Source organism: Notolepis coatsorum, assembly GCF_963971535.1.
Source record: "Notolepis coatsorum genome assembly, chromosome: 13".
Taxonomy (NCBI): Eukaryota; Metazoa; Chordata; class Actinopteri; order Aulopiformes; family Paralepididae; genus Notolepis; species Notolepis coatsorum.
In genome coordinates this window covers 259,827-274,313 of record NC_140177.1, presented here as the reverse complement: position 1 = coordinate 274,313, position 14,487 = coordinate 259,827, and the positions used below count along the sequence as shown (strand labels likewise).

The 14,487-nt window shown below is 44.1% G+C and overlaps 1 protein-coding gene across 1 annotated transcript in view; it reads right to left on the bottom strand.

The window, feature by feature from the left end:
• The window catches only part of LOC311239073 (uncharacterized protein), a 119,065-nt gene that overhangs the window by 8,181 nt on the left and 96,397 nt on the right, over positions 1-14,487 (bottom strand). Inside the window, 10 exon segments of the mRNA XM_084327301.1 lie at positions 1,584-1,869; positions 3,052-3,105; positions 3,414-3,449; positions 3,821-3,874; positions 5,861-6,022; positions 7,176-7,229; positions 8,496-8,603; positions 9,067-9,120; positions 13,907-13,960; positions 14,056-14,109. Coding sequence (XP_084183427.1) covers positions 1,584-1,869; positions 3,052-3,105; positions 3,414-3,449; positions 3,821-3,874; positions 5,861-6,022; positions 7,176-7,229; positions 8,496-8,603; positions 9,067-9,120; positions 13,907-13,960; positions 14,056-14,109 — 916 coding nt within the window.

Genomic DNA, 14,487 nt, shown 5'->3' with positions numbered 1-14,487 from the left:
TACGCTCTCTCATCCTGCTTTCCACAACGCGACAATATTATTAAACAGCAGCTCTGTCATTGAAGTGGGAAAAGTGAGCATTAAACAGCAACTCTGTCATTGAAGTGGGAAAAGTGAGCATTAAACAGCAGCTGACGCTGCCGCGGGGGCGTGCCACACGTGTCACGTGGCCGTCGCGGCCAATCAGGCGAACCCGGAAACCGAAATCCGACTAAATCCGTTGCGGAAGTGATACACGCGTCCCTGCCTGAAGCCTTTTCAAACAAGTACCTCCCTTGGCCACTAGAGGGTCCCATTTGACTGGCTTCCCAATGTGGGAGAACAATCCAAAGTGCTGTGTATATAATGCTGTATTACCGGTATATACCGTATATATATATTTATTCTTACCGAATATATATCTATCCACATCTGTCTGTACATACCTGCATATAATCCTTTTTACGTACCTGTAGATAGTATATCTATATCTAAATATCTGTACATATCCCTTACCTACTCTTACTAGTTACGCTGCTGGCCAGTCACACGGGTTGACGTGACGACGTATTAGGTTGTATATAGGAAGTAGGAAGTAAACATTGCACCTTCACGTGTATTGCATCTAACAACCGTCTGGCAGTCCGTTTGTTCCGCACTCCTACAAACTAGTCTAATCGAATCTAATCTAATCTAATCTAATCTAATCTAATCTAATATAAACTAGTCTAATCTAATCTGATCTAATCTTTTTTTTTTTTGATCCACTTTTTCTCCCATTTTTCTATATTTTTCTCCCATCCCAATTTCGTATCATCCAATTCAACCCTCCCCTGTCACGAACGCTGTTTCTTGCCTCCCACAAGCCGGCTGCAATGTGGACTAAGTCATACATAGCACAAGTCCCCTCCGGTACTTGAGGTAACAGCAGTCGCATCTTTTCACCTGCGCAGCTCGATCTCTCAGTGTCGAGGAGTAACGCGTGGGAGGCTCACGCTGCCCCCGACACTTCCTGATTCTACTGCGCAGGCGCACCAACCGACTTGTAGGAGTCGCTTGTTCACAACGTTCGATCCCCACCCTTCAGTTTTCCCTCCCCGTAATACGGCCAATGTGTATTACTGCGGACGACCAGCTAAACTGAAAACAATGTGGAGAGCTGGATTCGAACACGCGAATCCTAGCGTCTCCACACTGGTGGCGAGTGCCTTGCCCACTACACCACCTAGCCGCCCTAATCTGATCTAATCTAATATAAACTAATCTAATCTAATCTGATATAATCTAATCTAATATAAACGAATCTAATCTAATATAAACTAGTCTAGTCGAATCTGATATAATCTAACCTAAACTAGTCTAATCTAATCTAATCTAATCTAATCTAATATAAACTAGTCTAATCTAATATAATCTAATCTGATATAATCTGATCTAATCTGATCAAATCTAATCTAATCTGATATAATCTAATCTAATCTGATATAATCTAATCTAAATGGCGTTGTGACTGGGCTGAGTTTCTGGAGCAACAGCGTGGGGATTAGACTAGTTTATACAAGACACTAATAATAATATAGACAGTAGGAGGATGTTGGACGGACCGTCCTTGAGGTCCGGCTGGCTGAGGTGCAGGTCCTGGCAGGTGCGCGCCGGGCTCTCCTGGGTGCCCATGGGGAACCTCATGGTCTCGATCTCCTGCCGCAGGGCGTTGAGGGAGCCGAAGATCTCCTCCATGCCCTCGCCGCCCGTCAGGAACTCCGCGCCGGCGGTGTCGGCCGCGGGCATCTCGCCGTCGGTCTCGGAGAACATCTTGCTGGCGTCGATGGAGCGCTTGGACTTGGGATGCCTCTGGATGGGCAGGGGCTGGATGACGTCTCCTGGTGGGCCCTGTGAGGAGGCGGCGGGGACACGGTGTAACGGTCACAAACGTGCCTCTTCTATTTCTGTGTTGTTGTTTGGTTGCAGTGCCGTGTTTGGTCACTGGGTGGCGCTCCATTGTTTGTGCCTAATGTAGCTACAGGTTTGGTTTTATTTAACCTGAGCCAGTGATTTCACTTCCTGCTTCACCTGACATCTGACAGCAGTGTCAAGCATCAACTTGTTGTCATAATTAGTTCTCTAGTAACGATGTGGCTAGTGTTTGTGAGCACCCTTTTATTTATATAGTTGTGTACATTGTATAGTAATAGTCCTCATTTGATATTGTTGTTAATAAACGGGTATGTACAAAATCCCTATGAAGTGTGCCGCACGTTCACGCGCACAATACACGCTTACCTAGGATTTGAATTGATTCAACAACAAAGCAGTCGGGGCAAATGGCAAGCCGAAAACGGTTGCAAGTCTTGTTACACTTTACAAAGCTAGATGCAGACAACGCTCGCTGCAATATTATATACAGTATATATTAACAAATTGTTATAAATAAATAATAATGATAATCAATTATTTGAAGTTTGGATTTTTTATTTTTTTTTACAACTGAGGTAGGTATACTAAACAGAGTACAGAAAAAGGTACCGTTGGGTACCGGTATCGATTCACAGGTACCGGTACCAGTACCGGTTCAAATGTGAAAGGTACCCAACCCTACCAGTGATCCTACATCAGTGTTCTTGCTCTGGAAGCTGGTGCTAATTTCCACTACGTGGTAGTGAAAGGGTTAACCTTCTGTATTGTGGCAGTGAAAGGGTTAACTATTTGGTAGTGTGGTAGTGAAAGGGTTAATTGACTTACAATGGAACCGTGTGATGTTTGTGGGCGAGGTGTTTTTGGGAAACTGGGCGTGGCTCCTTAGAAGATGTGTGTATGACTAGTACGTCATGTATACCTTGTAATTGTATTTGGTTGTTTATTTGATGTGTGTTTTCATTATTTCCCTAGACCTCTGTGATGTATGTATCATCTGTCTCTTTTCTATTTCTTTTTTGTCCCCTTTCCCCTGTTACTCTTCGAGATGCCCCCTTTGTCCTCTCGCCAAACTGTCAATGTAAATGAGAATTGTTTAAATAAAGGTTCAATGAACATAACAATAGATACTCTACTGTCCAGAAGGAGTGTAATGCTCACCGGTGGTCCCGCGGGTCCCTGTACACCCTTCTCTCCCTTGGGACCAGCGCCTCCCTGAAAGAGACACAGACACGTCATCCGTCTGAGCGAGGCGTCAGTATTACAGCAACACGCCGCGGGAAACACAGTCAACACCCTCAACATGCAGGAGGCACATTCACAGAGTCTTAGCAGTTAGCAAGTTCAACTCATCAAAGTCCCAGAAGTCAATGGACCTCATTCACCAACATTGTCTTATAATAAGTGGCGCTAGGACAAAAACGTGTCTGATCTTTTGTTGGTGAATGAGACCCGATGTTGTAAACATACGGGTGGTTCCTTTCACACAGGATTATGGAGGAAGAGGGAGAACCAATACTCACACTAGAACCCTTAGCTCCCTTGATACCTTGAGGACCCTGTGGATGGATAGATGGATAGATAGATAGATAGATAGATAGATAGATAGATAGATAGATAGATAGATAGATAGATAGATAGATAGATAGATAGATAGATAGATAGATAGATAGATAGATAGATAGATAGATAGATAGATAGATAGATAGATAGATAGATAGATAGATAGATAGATAGATAGATAGATAGATAGATAGATAGATAGATAGATAGATGGATGGATAGATAGATAGAATTCATCAGAGCAATGGCATGTGGGATGAAAGACTTCTTATTTTTTTTTATTAAATAATGAAAAATATCATAGCAAAATAATCAGTATAAAAGTATAAAACGGCATATTGGTGTTGATGAGGATGGTTATACTCACAGTTACTCCAGCGGGACCGGCTGGGCCGATGGGTCCAGTGCCTCCAGGCATACCCTAGAGAGGAGACAGAGGGTTTAGTAAAGCTAGACCCTATAGAGGAGACGGGGTTTAGTAAAGCTGGACCCTAGAGAGGAGACAGAGGGTTTAGTAAAGCTAGACCCTAGAGAGGAGACAGGGTTTAGTAAAGCTGGACCCTAGAGAGGAGACAGAGGGTTTAGTAAAGCTAGACCCTAGAGAGGAGACAGGGTTTAGTAAAGCTGGACCCTAGAGAGGAGACAGAGGGTTTAGTAAAGCTAGACCCTATAGAGGAGACAGGGTTTAGTAAAGCTGGACCCTAGAGAGGAGACAGAGGGTTTAGTAAAGCTAGACCCTATAGAGGAGACAGGGTTTAGTAAAGCTGGACCCTAGAGAGGAGACAGAGGGTTTAGTAAAGCTGGACCCTAGAGAGGAGACAGAGGGTTTAGTAAAGATAGAGGAGACGGGTTTAGTAAAGATAGAGGAGACAGGGTTTAGTAAAACTAGAGGAGACAGGGTTTAGTAAAACTGAGGAGACAGGGTTTAGTAAAGATAGAGGAGACAGGGTTTAGTAAAGATAGAGGAGACAGGGTTTAGTAAAACTGAGGAGACAGGGTTTAGTAAAGATAGAGGAGACAGGGTTTAGTAAAGCTATAGGAGACAGGGTTTAGTAAAACTAGAGGAGACAGGGTTTAGTAAAACTAGATGAGACAGGGTTTAGTAAAGCTAGAGGAGACAGGGTTTAGTAAAACTAGAGGAGACAGGGTTTAGTAAAGATAGAGGAGACAGGGTTTAGTAAAGCTAGAGGAGACAGAGTTTAGTAAAGCTAGAGGAGACAGGGTTTAGTAAAGCTAGAGGAGACAGGGTTTAGTAAAGCTAGAGGAGACAGAGTTTAGTAAAGCTAGAGGAGACAGGGTTTAGTAAAGCTAGAGGAGACAGGGTTTAGTAAAGCTGAATGTACCCTAGAGGAATTATTGTTTGTTTGTACATTGTCTGATGTAAATATGTTTGCCTGTTTTTAACCTGTTCTTAATTACCTGTAGGCCATATATGTTATGCTTTCTTTTTAGCATTTTTTTTTTAAATTCTTTATTATTATCTTTTTCCCCCTCCTTTTTTCCCGATTTTTCTCCCATCCCACTGTTAGTCGTTATGCCAATTCCCAACCCCCTTCCTGGTTGTTGCGCACCCCCCCTACTGTTGGTCCGAGAGGCCGGAGACTGTCACATGCTTTCGTCCGACGCATGTGCAGCCAGCCGGCAGCCAGCCTGGCCTCGCAAATTCTCACTGGGAGAGTGTAACGTGTGGAAGGTCGCACTACCGTCTACCTCTCTCCAGATCCTACCCTCGCTGTGCAGGCGCCCCGACCGAACCGTAGGGGTCGCTGTCCACAACGCCCAGGACCCACCCACGGCTCCCCTCCCCCTAACTCAGCCAAACAAGTTAGTATAGCGATCAGCCCGAGCCAAGGCAATGCTGACTCTCTGGGAGTCGAGACCGCAGCCTCTTGCATTGGTGACGAGTACAATCTCCGCTACGCCACCTGACCGCTTTTTAGCGGCTTTTTAACACCAGATCCAGGGACAACAGTTGAAAATTTGCTTTGGCTAACACTGTCTCACACATTTACTTTATGTTCATTAATGTGAAACTGAAGCTGAATGTACAGGCGACTGGAACAGAACATTTCTACGAGAGATATAGTATATAATATAATATCGGCAATCAAATTAGATCTGAATGTAAAAATATGAGGACAAAATATTTATTGGACTTGACAGATCAACAATGTAGGGATCCCGTTCTGGCAGTGTCATGTCTCTTGTGCTTTGAAGTGTCATCTATGTCTCTTGTCCCCGTTTTGTCTTGAATGTGTAGAAATGCAGCCGTTTGCCGTACCATGCTCTAAATTGCCCCTTGCGGGACTAAGAGAAAGAGAGAGAGAGAGAGAGAGAGAGAGAGAGAGAGAGAGAGACAGAGAGACGGGACAGGAAGTGGCGTTGGGAAGGGTGGACAGACACTCACGTTGTCTCCCTTGACTCCGTTGGATCCGAGGGGTCCGGACAGACCTCTGTCTCCCTTCTCTCCCTGCTCTCCCGGGGGTCCGATCAAACCGATGAGACCTGGGTGGCCCTTCTCTCCCCTGGCGCCTGGGTCCCCACGCAGACCGGGCAGACCTGGTGGACCCTGGAGAAGAGGAGGAGGAGGAGAGAGGGATGGAGAAGAAGAGGGGGAAGAGGAGGAGAGAGAAGACAAAGGAGCAGGGCGAGGGGGGGGGGATGAGACGATGCTACGGTTTTGAGCGAGGGTGAATTGGATTGACCCATCTCAAACCCTGCCCTCTTTTCTCCATCAGTTGTGATTGGAGAATGAAGAAAAGAGGGCGGGGTTTTGAGATCAATTAAGGTACCGAATGCTCTTGAATGTCTGACTTTGATGACCACCATCTTCATTACAAGCAAAGTGGACTCTACAGTCTACTCTTGTATTCATGCAAACCTTGGACATCCACACGTCAATGCTAAGCTGGATTGCTAAACTGCAATAGTGTAGATGTGTGAATGAAAGCGACAGGTAGTTGTTGTCAATAGTGTAGATGTGTGAATACAAAGTAGTTGTCAATAGTGTAGGTGTGTGAATGGAGGGGAGTTGTTGTCAATAGTGTAGATGTGTGAATGAAAGGTAGTTGTTGTCAATAGTGTAGATGTGTGAATGGAAGGTAGTTGTGGTCAATAGTGTAGATGTGTGAATGAAGGGGAGTTGTTGTCAATAGTGTAGATGTGTGAATGGAAGGTAGTTGTCAATAGTGTAGATGTGTGAATGAAAGGTAGTTGTCAATAGTGTAGATGTGTGAATGAAAGGTAGTTGTCAATAGTGTAGATGTGTGAATGGAAGGTAGTTGTCAATAGTGTAGATGTGTGAATGAAAGGTAGTTGTCAATAGTGTAGATGTGTGAATGAAAGGTAGTTGTCAATAGTGTAGATGTGTGAATGGAAGGTAGTTGTTGTCAATAGTGTAGATGTGTGAATGAAAGGTAGTTGTCAATAGTGTAGATGTGTGAATGGAAGGTAGTTGTTGTCAATAGTGTAGATGTGTGAATGAAAGGTAGTTGTTGTCAATAGTGTAGATGTGTGAATGAAAGGTAGTTGTTGTCAATAGTGTAGATGTGTGAATGGAAGGTAGTTGTCAATAGTGTAGATGTGTGAATGGAAGGTAGTTGTTGTCAATAGTGTAGATGTGTGAATGGAAGGTAGTTGTTGTCAATAGTGTAGATGTGTGAATGGAAGGTAGCTGTTGTCAATAGTGTAGATGTGTGAATGGAAGGTAGTTGTTGTCTTACCAAGGGTCCTGATGGTCCCTTCTGTCCAGAAAGACCTGGCGATCCTTGTTCACCCTGAAACCACAAGGAACCAGCATTTACTTTAGTTTACTTCACTTTATTTTATTTTATTTTATTTTATTATTATTATTTTTTCGATTTTTTCGACAATCAATAACAAATAAAAAAGTCGGCAGTCATGCATACGTTATATAAAATCATCGACACAATAAAGTGTCCATTGTGGCAGAGTTCCCTCTCATTCAGAGACTAGATTTCCTAGCCTGGAAAATGTACTAAAATGTCCTGGAAAGAATCGTATGTTGTCCTGGAAAAGTGTAATCGTATTCTAGCCCCTAGGTGTGTATTTAGTTTGAAACTCAACGGTTGGGGGCCAAGTTTGACCCACGCTCACTTTGTCTCAGTCCGTGGTATTTAACAAGCTCATTTAAAGTGCTGTAACAGCCTAACCGCAACCGTGTACAAAGTGTCAATTTTGTGACGGGTGTAGCAGTCACCCGTAATGAACCTGAGACACTTTACATGGACCCTGCATCGGTTAAAAAAAAAGGAGGAATAAAAAGACCGGATTAAGACTAATTTAAAGACCATGAGGAGGCAGACATGACAGTGGCAGGTGTAATCATGAAACACATACATATATTTTTTTGTTTGTTTTTTTATCCACTTTTTCTCCTTATTTTTCTATTTTTCTCCCATCCCAATTTCGCCTCGCCAATTCTCCCTTCAATTCTCCCCTCCTCTGTCTCGAACGTTGCTGGACTATGCCTCCCACTGGTCGGCTGCAGTGAGGACCAAGCCTTGCATCACGTGTCCCCTCCGGTACACGAGGAGGCAGCTGTCGCATCTTTTCACCTGCACAGCGTGATCTCTCAGTGGCGAGGAGTAACGCGTGGGAGGCTCACGCTGCCCCCGTTACTTCCTGATTCTGCTGTACAGGCGCACCAACCGACCTGTAGGAGTCGCTGTCCACAACGTCCGATCCCCACCCACCAGCTTTCCCACCCCTAACACTGCCAATTGTGTTAGTATGAACGACCAGCCAAGCTGGTAGCAACGCCGAGAGCTGGGCTCGAACCCAGCATATCCTGCGTTAGTGGCGAGCGCCTTGCCCACTGCACCACTTAGCCGCCCTAAACACATACATATATTAAACATATATATCTTACATAAAATGAGCTCACAGATCATATCGGTGTAAATAAGTGGTTTACTCTACTAGTCGACCTCCTGAGTGTAAAGGTTTACTCTACTAGTTGACCTCCTGAGTGTAAAAGGAGTGGTTTACTCTGCGGTCAATAATCAACTGTGTTCACTGACCACTGATCCAGGAAGTCCTCTGAGCCCCTCTGTGCCTGGCTTGCCTGGCTGTCCCTGAGCGCCCACAGCACCCGTCTTCCCTGCTGGGCCGACAGCCCCCGAGTCTCCCTGTGGGGAGAGAATACATTCACCTTGGTTATTATTCATATAACTGGTATTATTATTATTATTATTATTACACATAATGTGTGACTCTTCCTACTCATATTCCATCTGATTAACCACTCATTCTGAATAGATCGTCTTTACAGATATGTAAAAAGGATTATATGCAGGTATATTCAGATAGATGTGGATAATATATAATATATAACACTAAATATATATATATATATACTGTATACAGCATTATTGTGCATGCTATCATACAGAGTTACATGGATCAGGTGTATACATAGGTATATGAAAAGGATTATATGCAGGTATATTCAGACAATGTGTATATAAATATGTATATATGGTATGTACAGCACTGTTATACATGCTATGATACAGAGTTATATGGGTATAGTTTGAGGTAGTTATGATTACAGTATGAGGCAGTTGTAGACATCATACAGGGACCACTGACCTTTGTTCCCTTCTCTCCCTGTCGTCCCTCTGGTCCTCTGGTTCCAGCGAGACCCTGGGAGACAGAACACAAGCACAATGAATCACAACAGAAACATCACGGTCATCTGCGTACAACATCATAGTAACACTTAACATATCACAGACGGACCATTCATGGTGGGAAAAAACATCCAAATTGAATAGCGTATTGATGTAAGTAGTCAGAGTAGTCAGAGTAAGATAAGATAAGATGAGATAAGATAAGATATTCCTTTATTGATCCCCTTGGGAAAATGTGAGCGTCGTAGCAGTATGGGGGAGGGGAGGTACAGGTATGGGCAGGGTAATGGAAGAAAGACATAAATATAGGGAATGCTATGAGAAAAACAGTGTACACAAGGTGCAGGTGAGGGTCTGTACTCTAACTGGCATGATATACTTCATATATCACATCTCTTTTCCAGGTGAGACTTGCGAAACTTGATCAGTTTCCAATAATTGTCTTATTTTATTGCATCAAAAGTTTCCAGTCCTCATGGGCTCTTCGAGTTCAAGTTCAAGGCTGTAGCACTCGAATTCAACACTGTTTGACGAACAATCGTACTGACCCTTAGCTGCCAGAGAGTTGTACCTTCCTGCTGACTTGTTGTACAGAACTTGTAAGTCACTTTGGATAAAAGCGTTCAGCTAAATGATGTAAATGTAAGACAATGGCACTAATAATAGGACTTCTACCATGTCCCCCGCTGTGCTTTGATGTGTAACTCTACCACGTCCCCCGCTGTGCTTTGATGTGTAACTCTACCACGTCCCCCGCTGTGCTTTGATGTGTAACTCTACCGTGTCCCCCGCTGTGCTTTGATGTGTAACTCTACCACGTCCCCCGCTGTGCTTTGATGTGTAACTCTACCACGTCCCCCGCTGTGCTTTGATGTGTAACTCTACCACGTCCCCCGCTGTGCTTTGATGTGTAACTCTACCGTGTCCCCCGCTGTGCTTTGATGTGTAACTCTACCACGTCCCCCGCTGTGCTTTGATGTGTAACTCTACCACGTCCCCCGCTGTGCTTTGATGTGTAACTCTACCGTGTCCCCCGCTGTGCTTTGATGTGTAACTCTACCGTGTCCCCCGCTGTGCTTTGATGTGTAACTCTACCACGTCCCCCGCTGTGCTTTGATGTGTAACTCTACCACGTCCCCCGCTGTGCTTTGATGTGTAACTCTACCACGTCTCCTAATGTGCTTTGATGCGAAGGTAAGATTGATGTTTGCTTTGATGGCTGCTTTTTTTTTTTTTATATAGCGCTTTGATGTTACTAAGCAGGACTCTTGGTCCTCATCTGGACTCCGTCCACTTTTCTATTGTCTTGACTTCACTTCACTTCTCGTCTCGGTCTCTCATCTGTAGCTTGGTTTTTGACAACTATTGGATGTTTACTTGATGATTTCATTTTCCTTCCAATCTAAAAATAAAAATAAACGTCCACAATATCCACTTTTCCCCCACCTGATCTGAAATAAAATGATTACACTCTCAACGAGAAATTCATTGGCTTACACTAATTTACAAAACCCTCCTTGGTCTGACCTCCTTATCTGATACACCTGTTAAACTTGTCATCTACTCCATATAACACCAGAGCTGCTCACCATATCTCTATAACACCAGAGCTGCTCACCATATCTCTATAACACCAGAGCTGCTCACCATATCTCTATAACACCAGAGCTGCTCTCACCATATCTCTATAACACCAGAGCTGCTCACCATATCTCTATAACACCAGAGCTGCTCACCATAGCACTATAACACCAGAGCTGCTCACCATATCTCTATAACACCAGAGCTGCTCACCATATCACTATAACACCAGAGCTGCTCACCATATCTCTATAACACCAGAGCTGCTCATCATATGTCTATAACACCAGAGCTGCTCACCATATCTCTATAACACCAGAGCTGCTCACCATATCTCTATAACACCAGAGCTGCTCACCATATCTCTATAACACCAGAGCTGCTCACCATATCTCTATAACACCAGAGCTGCTCACCATATCTCTATAACACCAGAGCTGCTCACCGTATCTCTATAACACCAGAGCTGCTCACCATATCTCTATAACACCAGAGCTGCTCACCATATCTCTATAACACCAGAGCTGCTCACCATATCACTATAACACCAGAGCTGCTCACCATATCTCTATAACACCAGAGCTGCTCACCGTATCTCTATAACACCAGAGCTGCTCACCGTATCTCTATAACACCAGAGCTGCTCACCATATCTCTATAACACCAGAGCTGCTCACCATATCTTTATAACACCAGAGCTGCTCACCATATCTCTATAACACCAGAGCTGCTCTCACCATATCTCTATAACACCAGAGCTGCTCACCATATCTCTATAACACCAGAGCTGCTCACCATATCTCTATAACACCAGAGCTGCTCACCATATCTCTATAACACCAGAGCTGCTCACTGTATCTCTATAACACCAGAGCTGCTCACCATATCTCTATAACACCAGAGCTGCTCTCACCATATCTCTATAACACCAGAGCTGCTCACCATATCTCTATAGCACCAGAGCTGCTCACCATATCTCTATAACACCAGAGCTGCTCACCATATCTCTATAACACCAGAGCTGCTCACCAATGCACCATATCACTATAACACCAGAGCTGCTCACCATATCACTATAACACCAGAGCTGCTCACCATATCACTATAACACCAGAGCTGCTCACCATATCTCTATAACACCAGAGCTGCTCACCATATCTCTATAACACCAGAGCTGCTCACCATATCTCTATAACACCAGAGCTGCTCACCGTATCTCTCTATAACACCAGAGCTGCTCACCATATCTCTATAACACCAGAGCTGCTCACCATATCTCTCTATAACACCAGAGCTGCTCACCATATCTCTATAACACCAGAGCTGCTCACCATATCTCTATAACACCAGAGCTGCTCACCATATCTCTATAACACCAGAGCTGCTCACCATATCTCTATAACACCAGAGCTGCTCACCATATCTCTATAACACCAGAGCTGCTCACCATATCTCTCTATAACACCAGAGCTGCTCACCATATCTCTATAACACCAGAGCTGCTCACCATATCTCTATAACACCAGAGCTGCTCACCATATCTCTATAACACCAGAGCTGCTCACCATATCTCTATAACACCAGAGCTGCTCACCATATCTCTATAACACCAGAGCTGCTCACCATATCTCTCTATAACACCAGAGCTGCTCACCATATCTCTATAACACCAGAGCTGCTCACCATATCTCTATAACACCAGAGCTGTTCACCATATCTCTATAACACCAGAGCTGCTCACCATATCTCTATAACACCAGAGCTGCTCTCACCATATCTCTATAACACCAGAGCTGCTCACCATATCTCTCTATAACACCAGAGCTGCTCACCATATCTCTATAACACCAGAGCTGCTCACCATATCTCTATAACACCAGAGCTGCTCACCATATCTCTATAACACCAGAGCTGCTCTCACCATATCTCTATAACACCAGAGCTGCTCACCATATCTCTCTATAACACCAGAGCTGCTCACCATATCTCTATAACACCAGAGCTGCTCACCATATCTCTATAACACCAGAGCTGCTCACCATATCTCTATAACACCAGAGCTGCTCACCATATCTCTATAACACCAGAGCTGCTCACCATATCTCTATAACACCAGAGCTGCTCACCATATCTCTATAACACCAGAGCTGCTCACCATATCTCTATAACACCAGAGCTGCTCACCATATCTCTCTATAACACCAGAGCTGCTCACCATATATCTATAACACCAGAGCTGCTCACCATATCTCTCTATAACACCAGAGCTGCTCACCATATCTCTCTATAACACCAGAGCTGCTCACCATATCTCTCTATAACACCAGAGCTGCTCACCATATCTCTATAACACCAGAGCTGCTCACCATATCTCTATAACACCAGAGCTGCTCACCATATCTCTATAACACCAGAGCTGCTCACCATATCTCTATAACACCAGAGCTGCTCACCATATCTCTATAACACCAGAGCTATAACACCAGAGCTGCTCACCATATCTCTATAACACCAGAGACCTGACGAGGTGATCTGGCCTACAGCCCCACTAACAAGTTGTCTTGCTCAAGGACACATCGACAGGCTACCCGGGAGGAGCGGGAATCAAACCGGGAACCTACGGATTGCCAGACGACTGCTCTATCTCCCGAGCCACTGTCGCCCCATTTCACTCATACATTAACTTTTTTTAGCTACTGTCTACATTGTATATAGTCCTGTATACTGTCCATATGTTACTTTATGTTTATGGTGTACTATAATTATGTTACTTTATGTTTATAGTGTACTATATGTTACTTTATGTTTATAGTGTACTATATGTTACTTTATGTTTATAGTGTACTGTATGTTACTGTATGTTTATAGAGTACTATATGTTACTTTATGTTTATAGTGTACTATATGCAGTGGTGCAGTGCTGGGCAACCGCGGTCAAACGGCGTTTGGGCTTCGAAGTGCGCGCATCCTATTATTATGCAAAGTCTAGGTGATAAGTGCCTAGACTTTGCATAATAATAGGATACCGTTTGGCCTCCGCCCCTATTTTACGACTGCACCCCTGACTATATGTTACTTTATGTTTATATTAGATCTTGTTTTTTATATACACCGTGGGAACGGGGAAACGCAATTTCATGTCTCTGTATGTCTTGCACATTAGGAGAGGTGACAATAAAGCTGACTTTGACTTTGACCTTGACCTCAGGTGAACTTACCCTCTTGCCAGGTGGCCCAAGTGGTCCGTTCTCACCGGTGGGTCCGGGGGAGCCCTGAGGAGGAGAGACGACAAGAGACAAGTTGATAAAGCCAACGCTGACACCGATCCCACCAGAGAAACGCTGATCCAATCTGTTCCAACTCTTACCGCTTCTCCTTGTTCACCATCCTCTCCTCGCTCTCCCTTGGCTCCGTCTTGACCCTGAGGGGAACGGAAACAGAGTTATTGGGCTGAGCGGCGTTAACCCTTTCACTGCCGCACTACCAAACGGTTTAACCCTTTCACTGCGACAATATGGAAGGTTAACCCTTTCACTACCACACTACAGAAGGTTAACCCTTTACTATCACACTACAGGCGGTTAACCTTTCACTAACACACTACACACTGCATATCTATATGTCATGTATGTCATAAATGTCATGATTAGTTTAGATCAGATGATCAGATTCGATTCTTATATCTGTATATCTGTATATGTCATAAATGTCATTATGAATTGAAAATGGGGGACCCTGATGTAAACAAGACGAACGTCTTTCTCTGGTCTGCATCCCCTTAACAATTGTGTGTATTGAG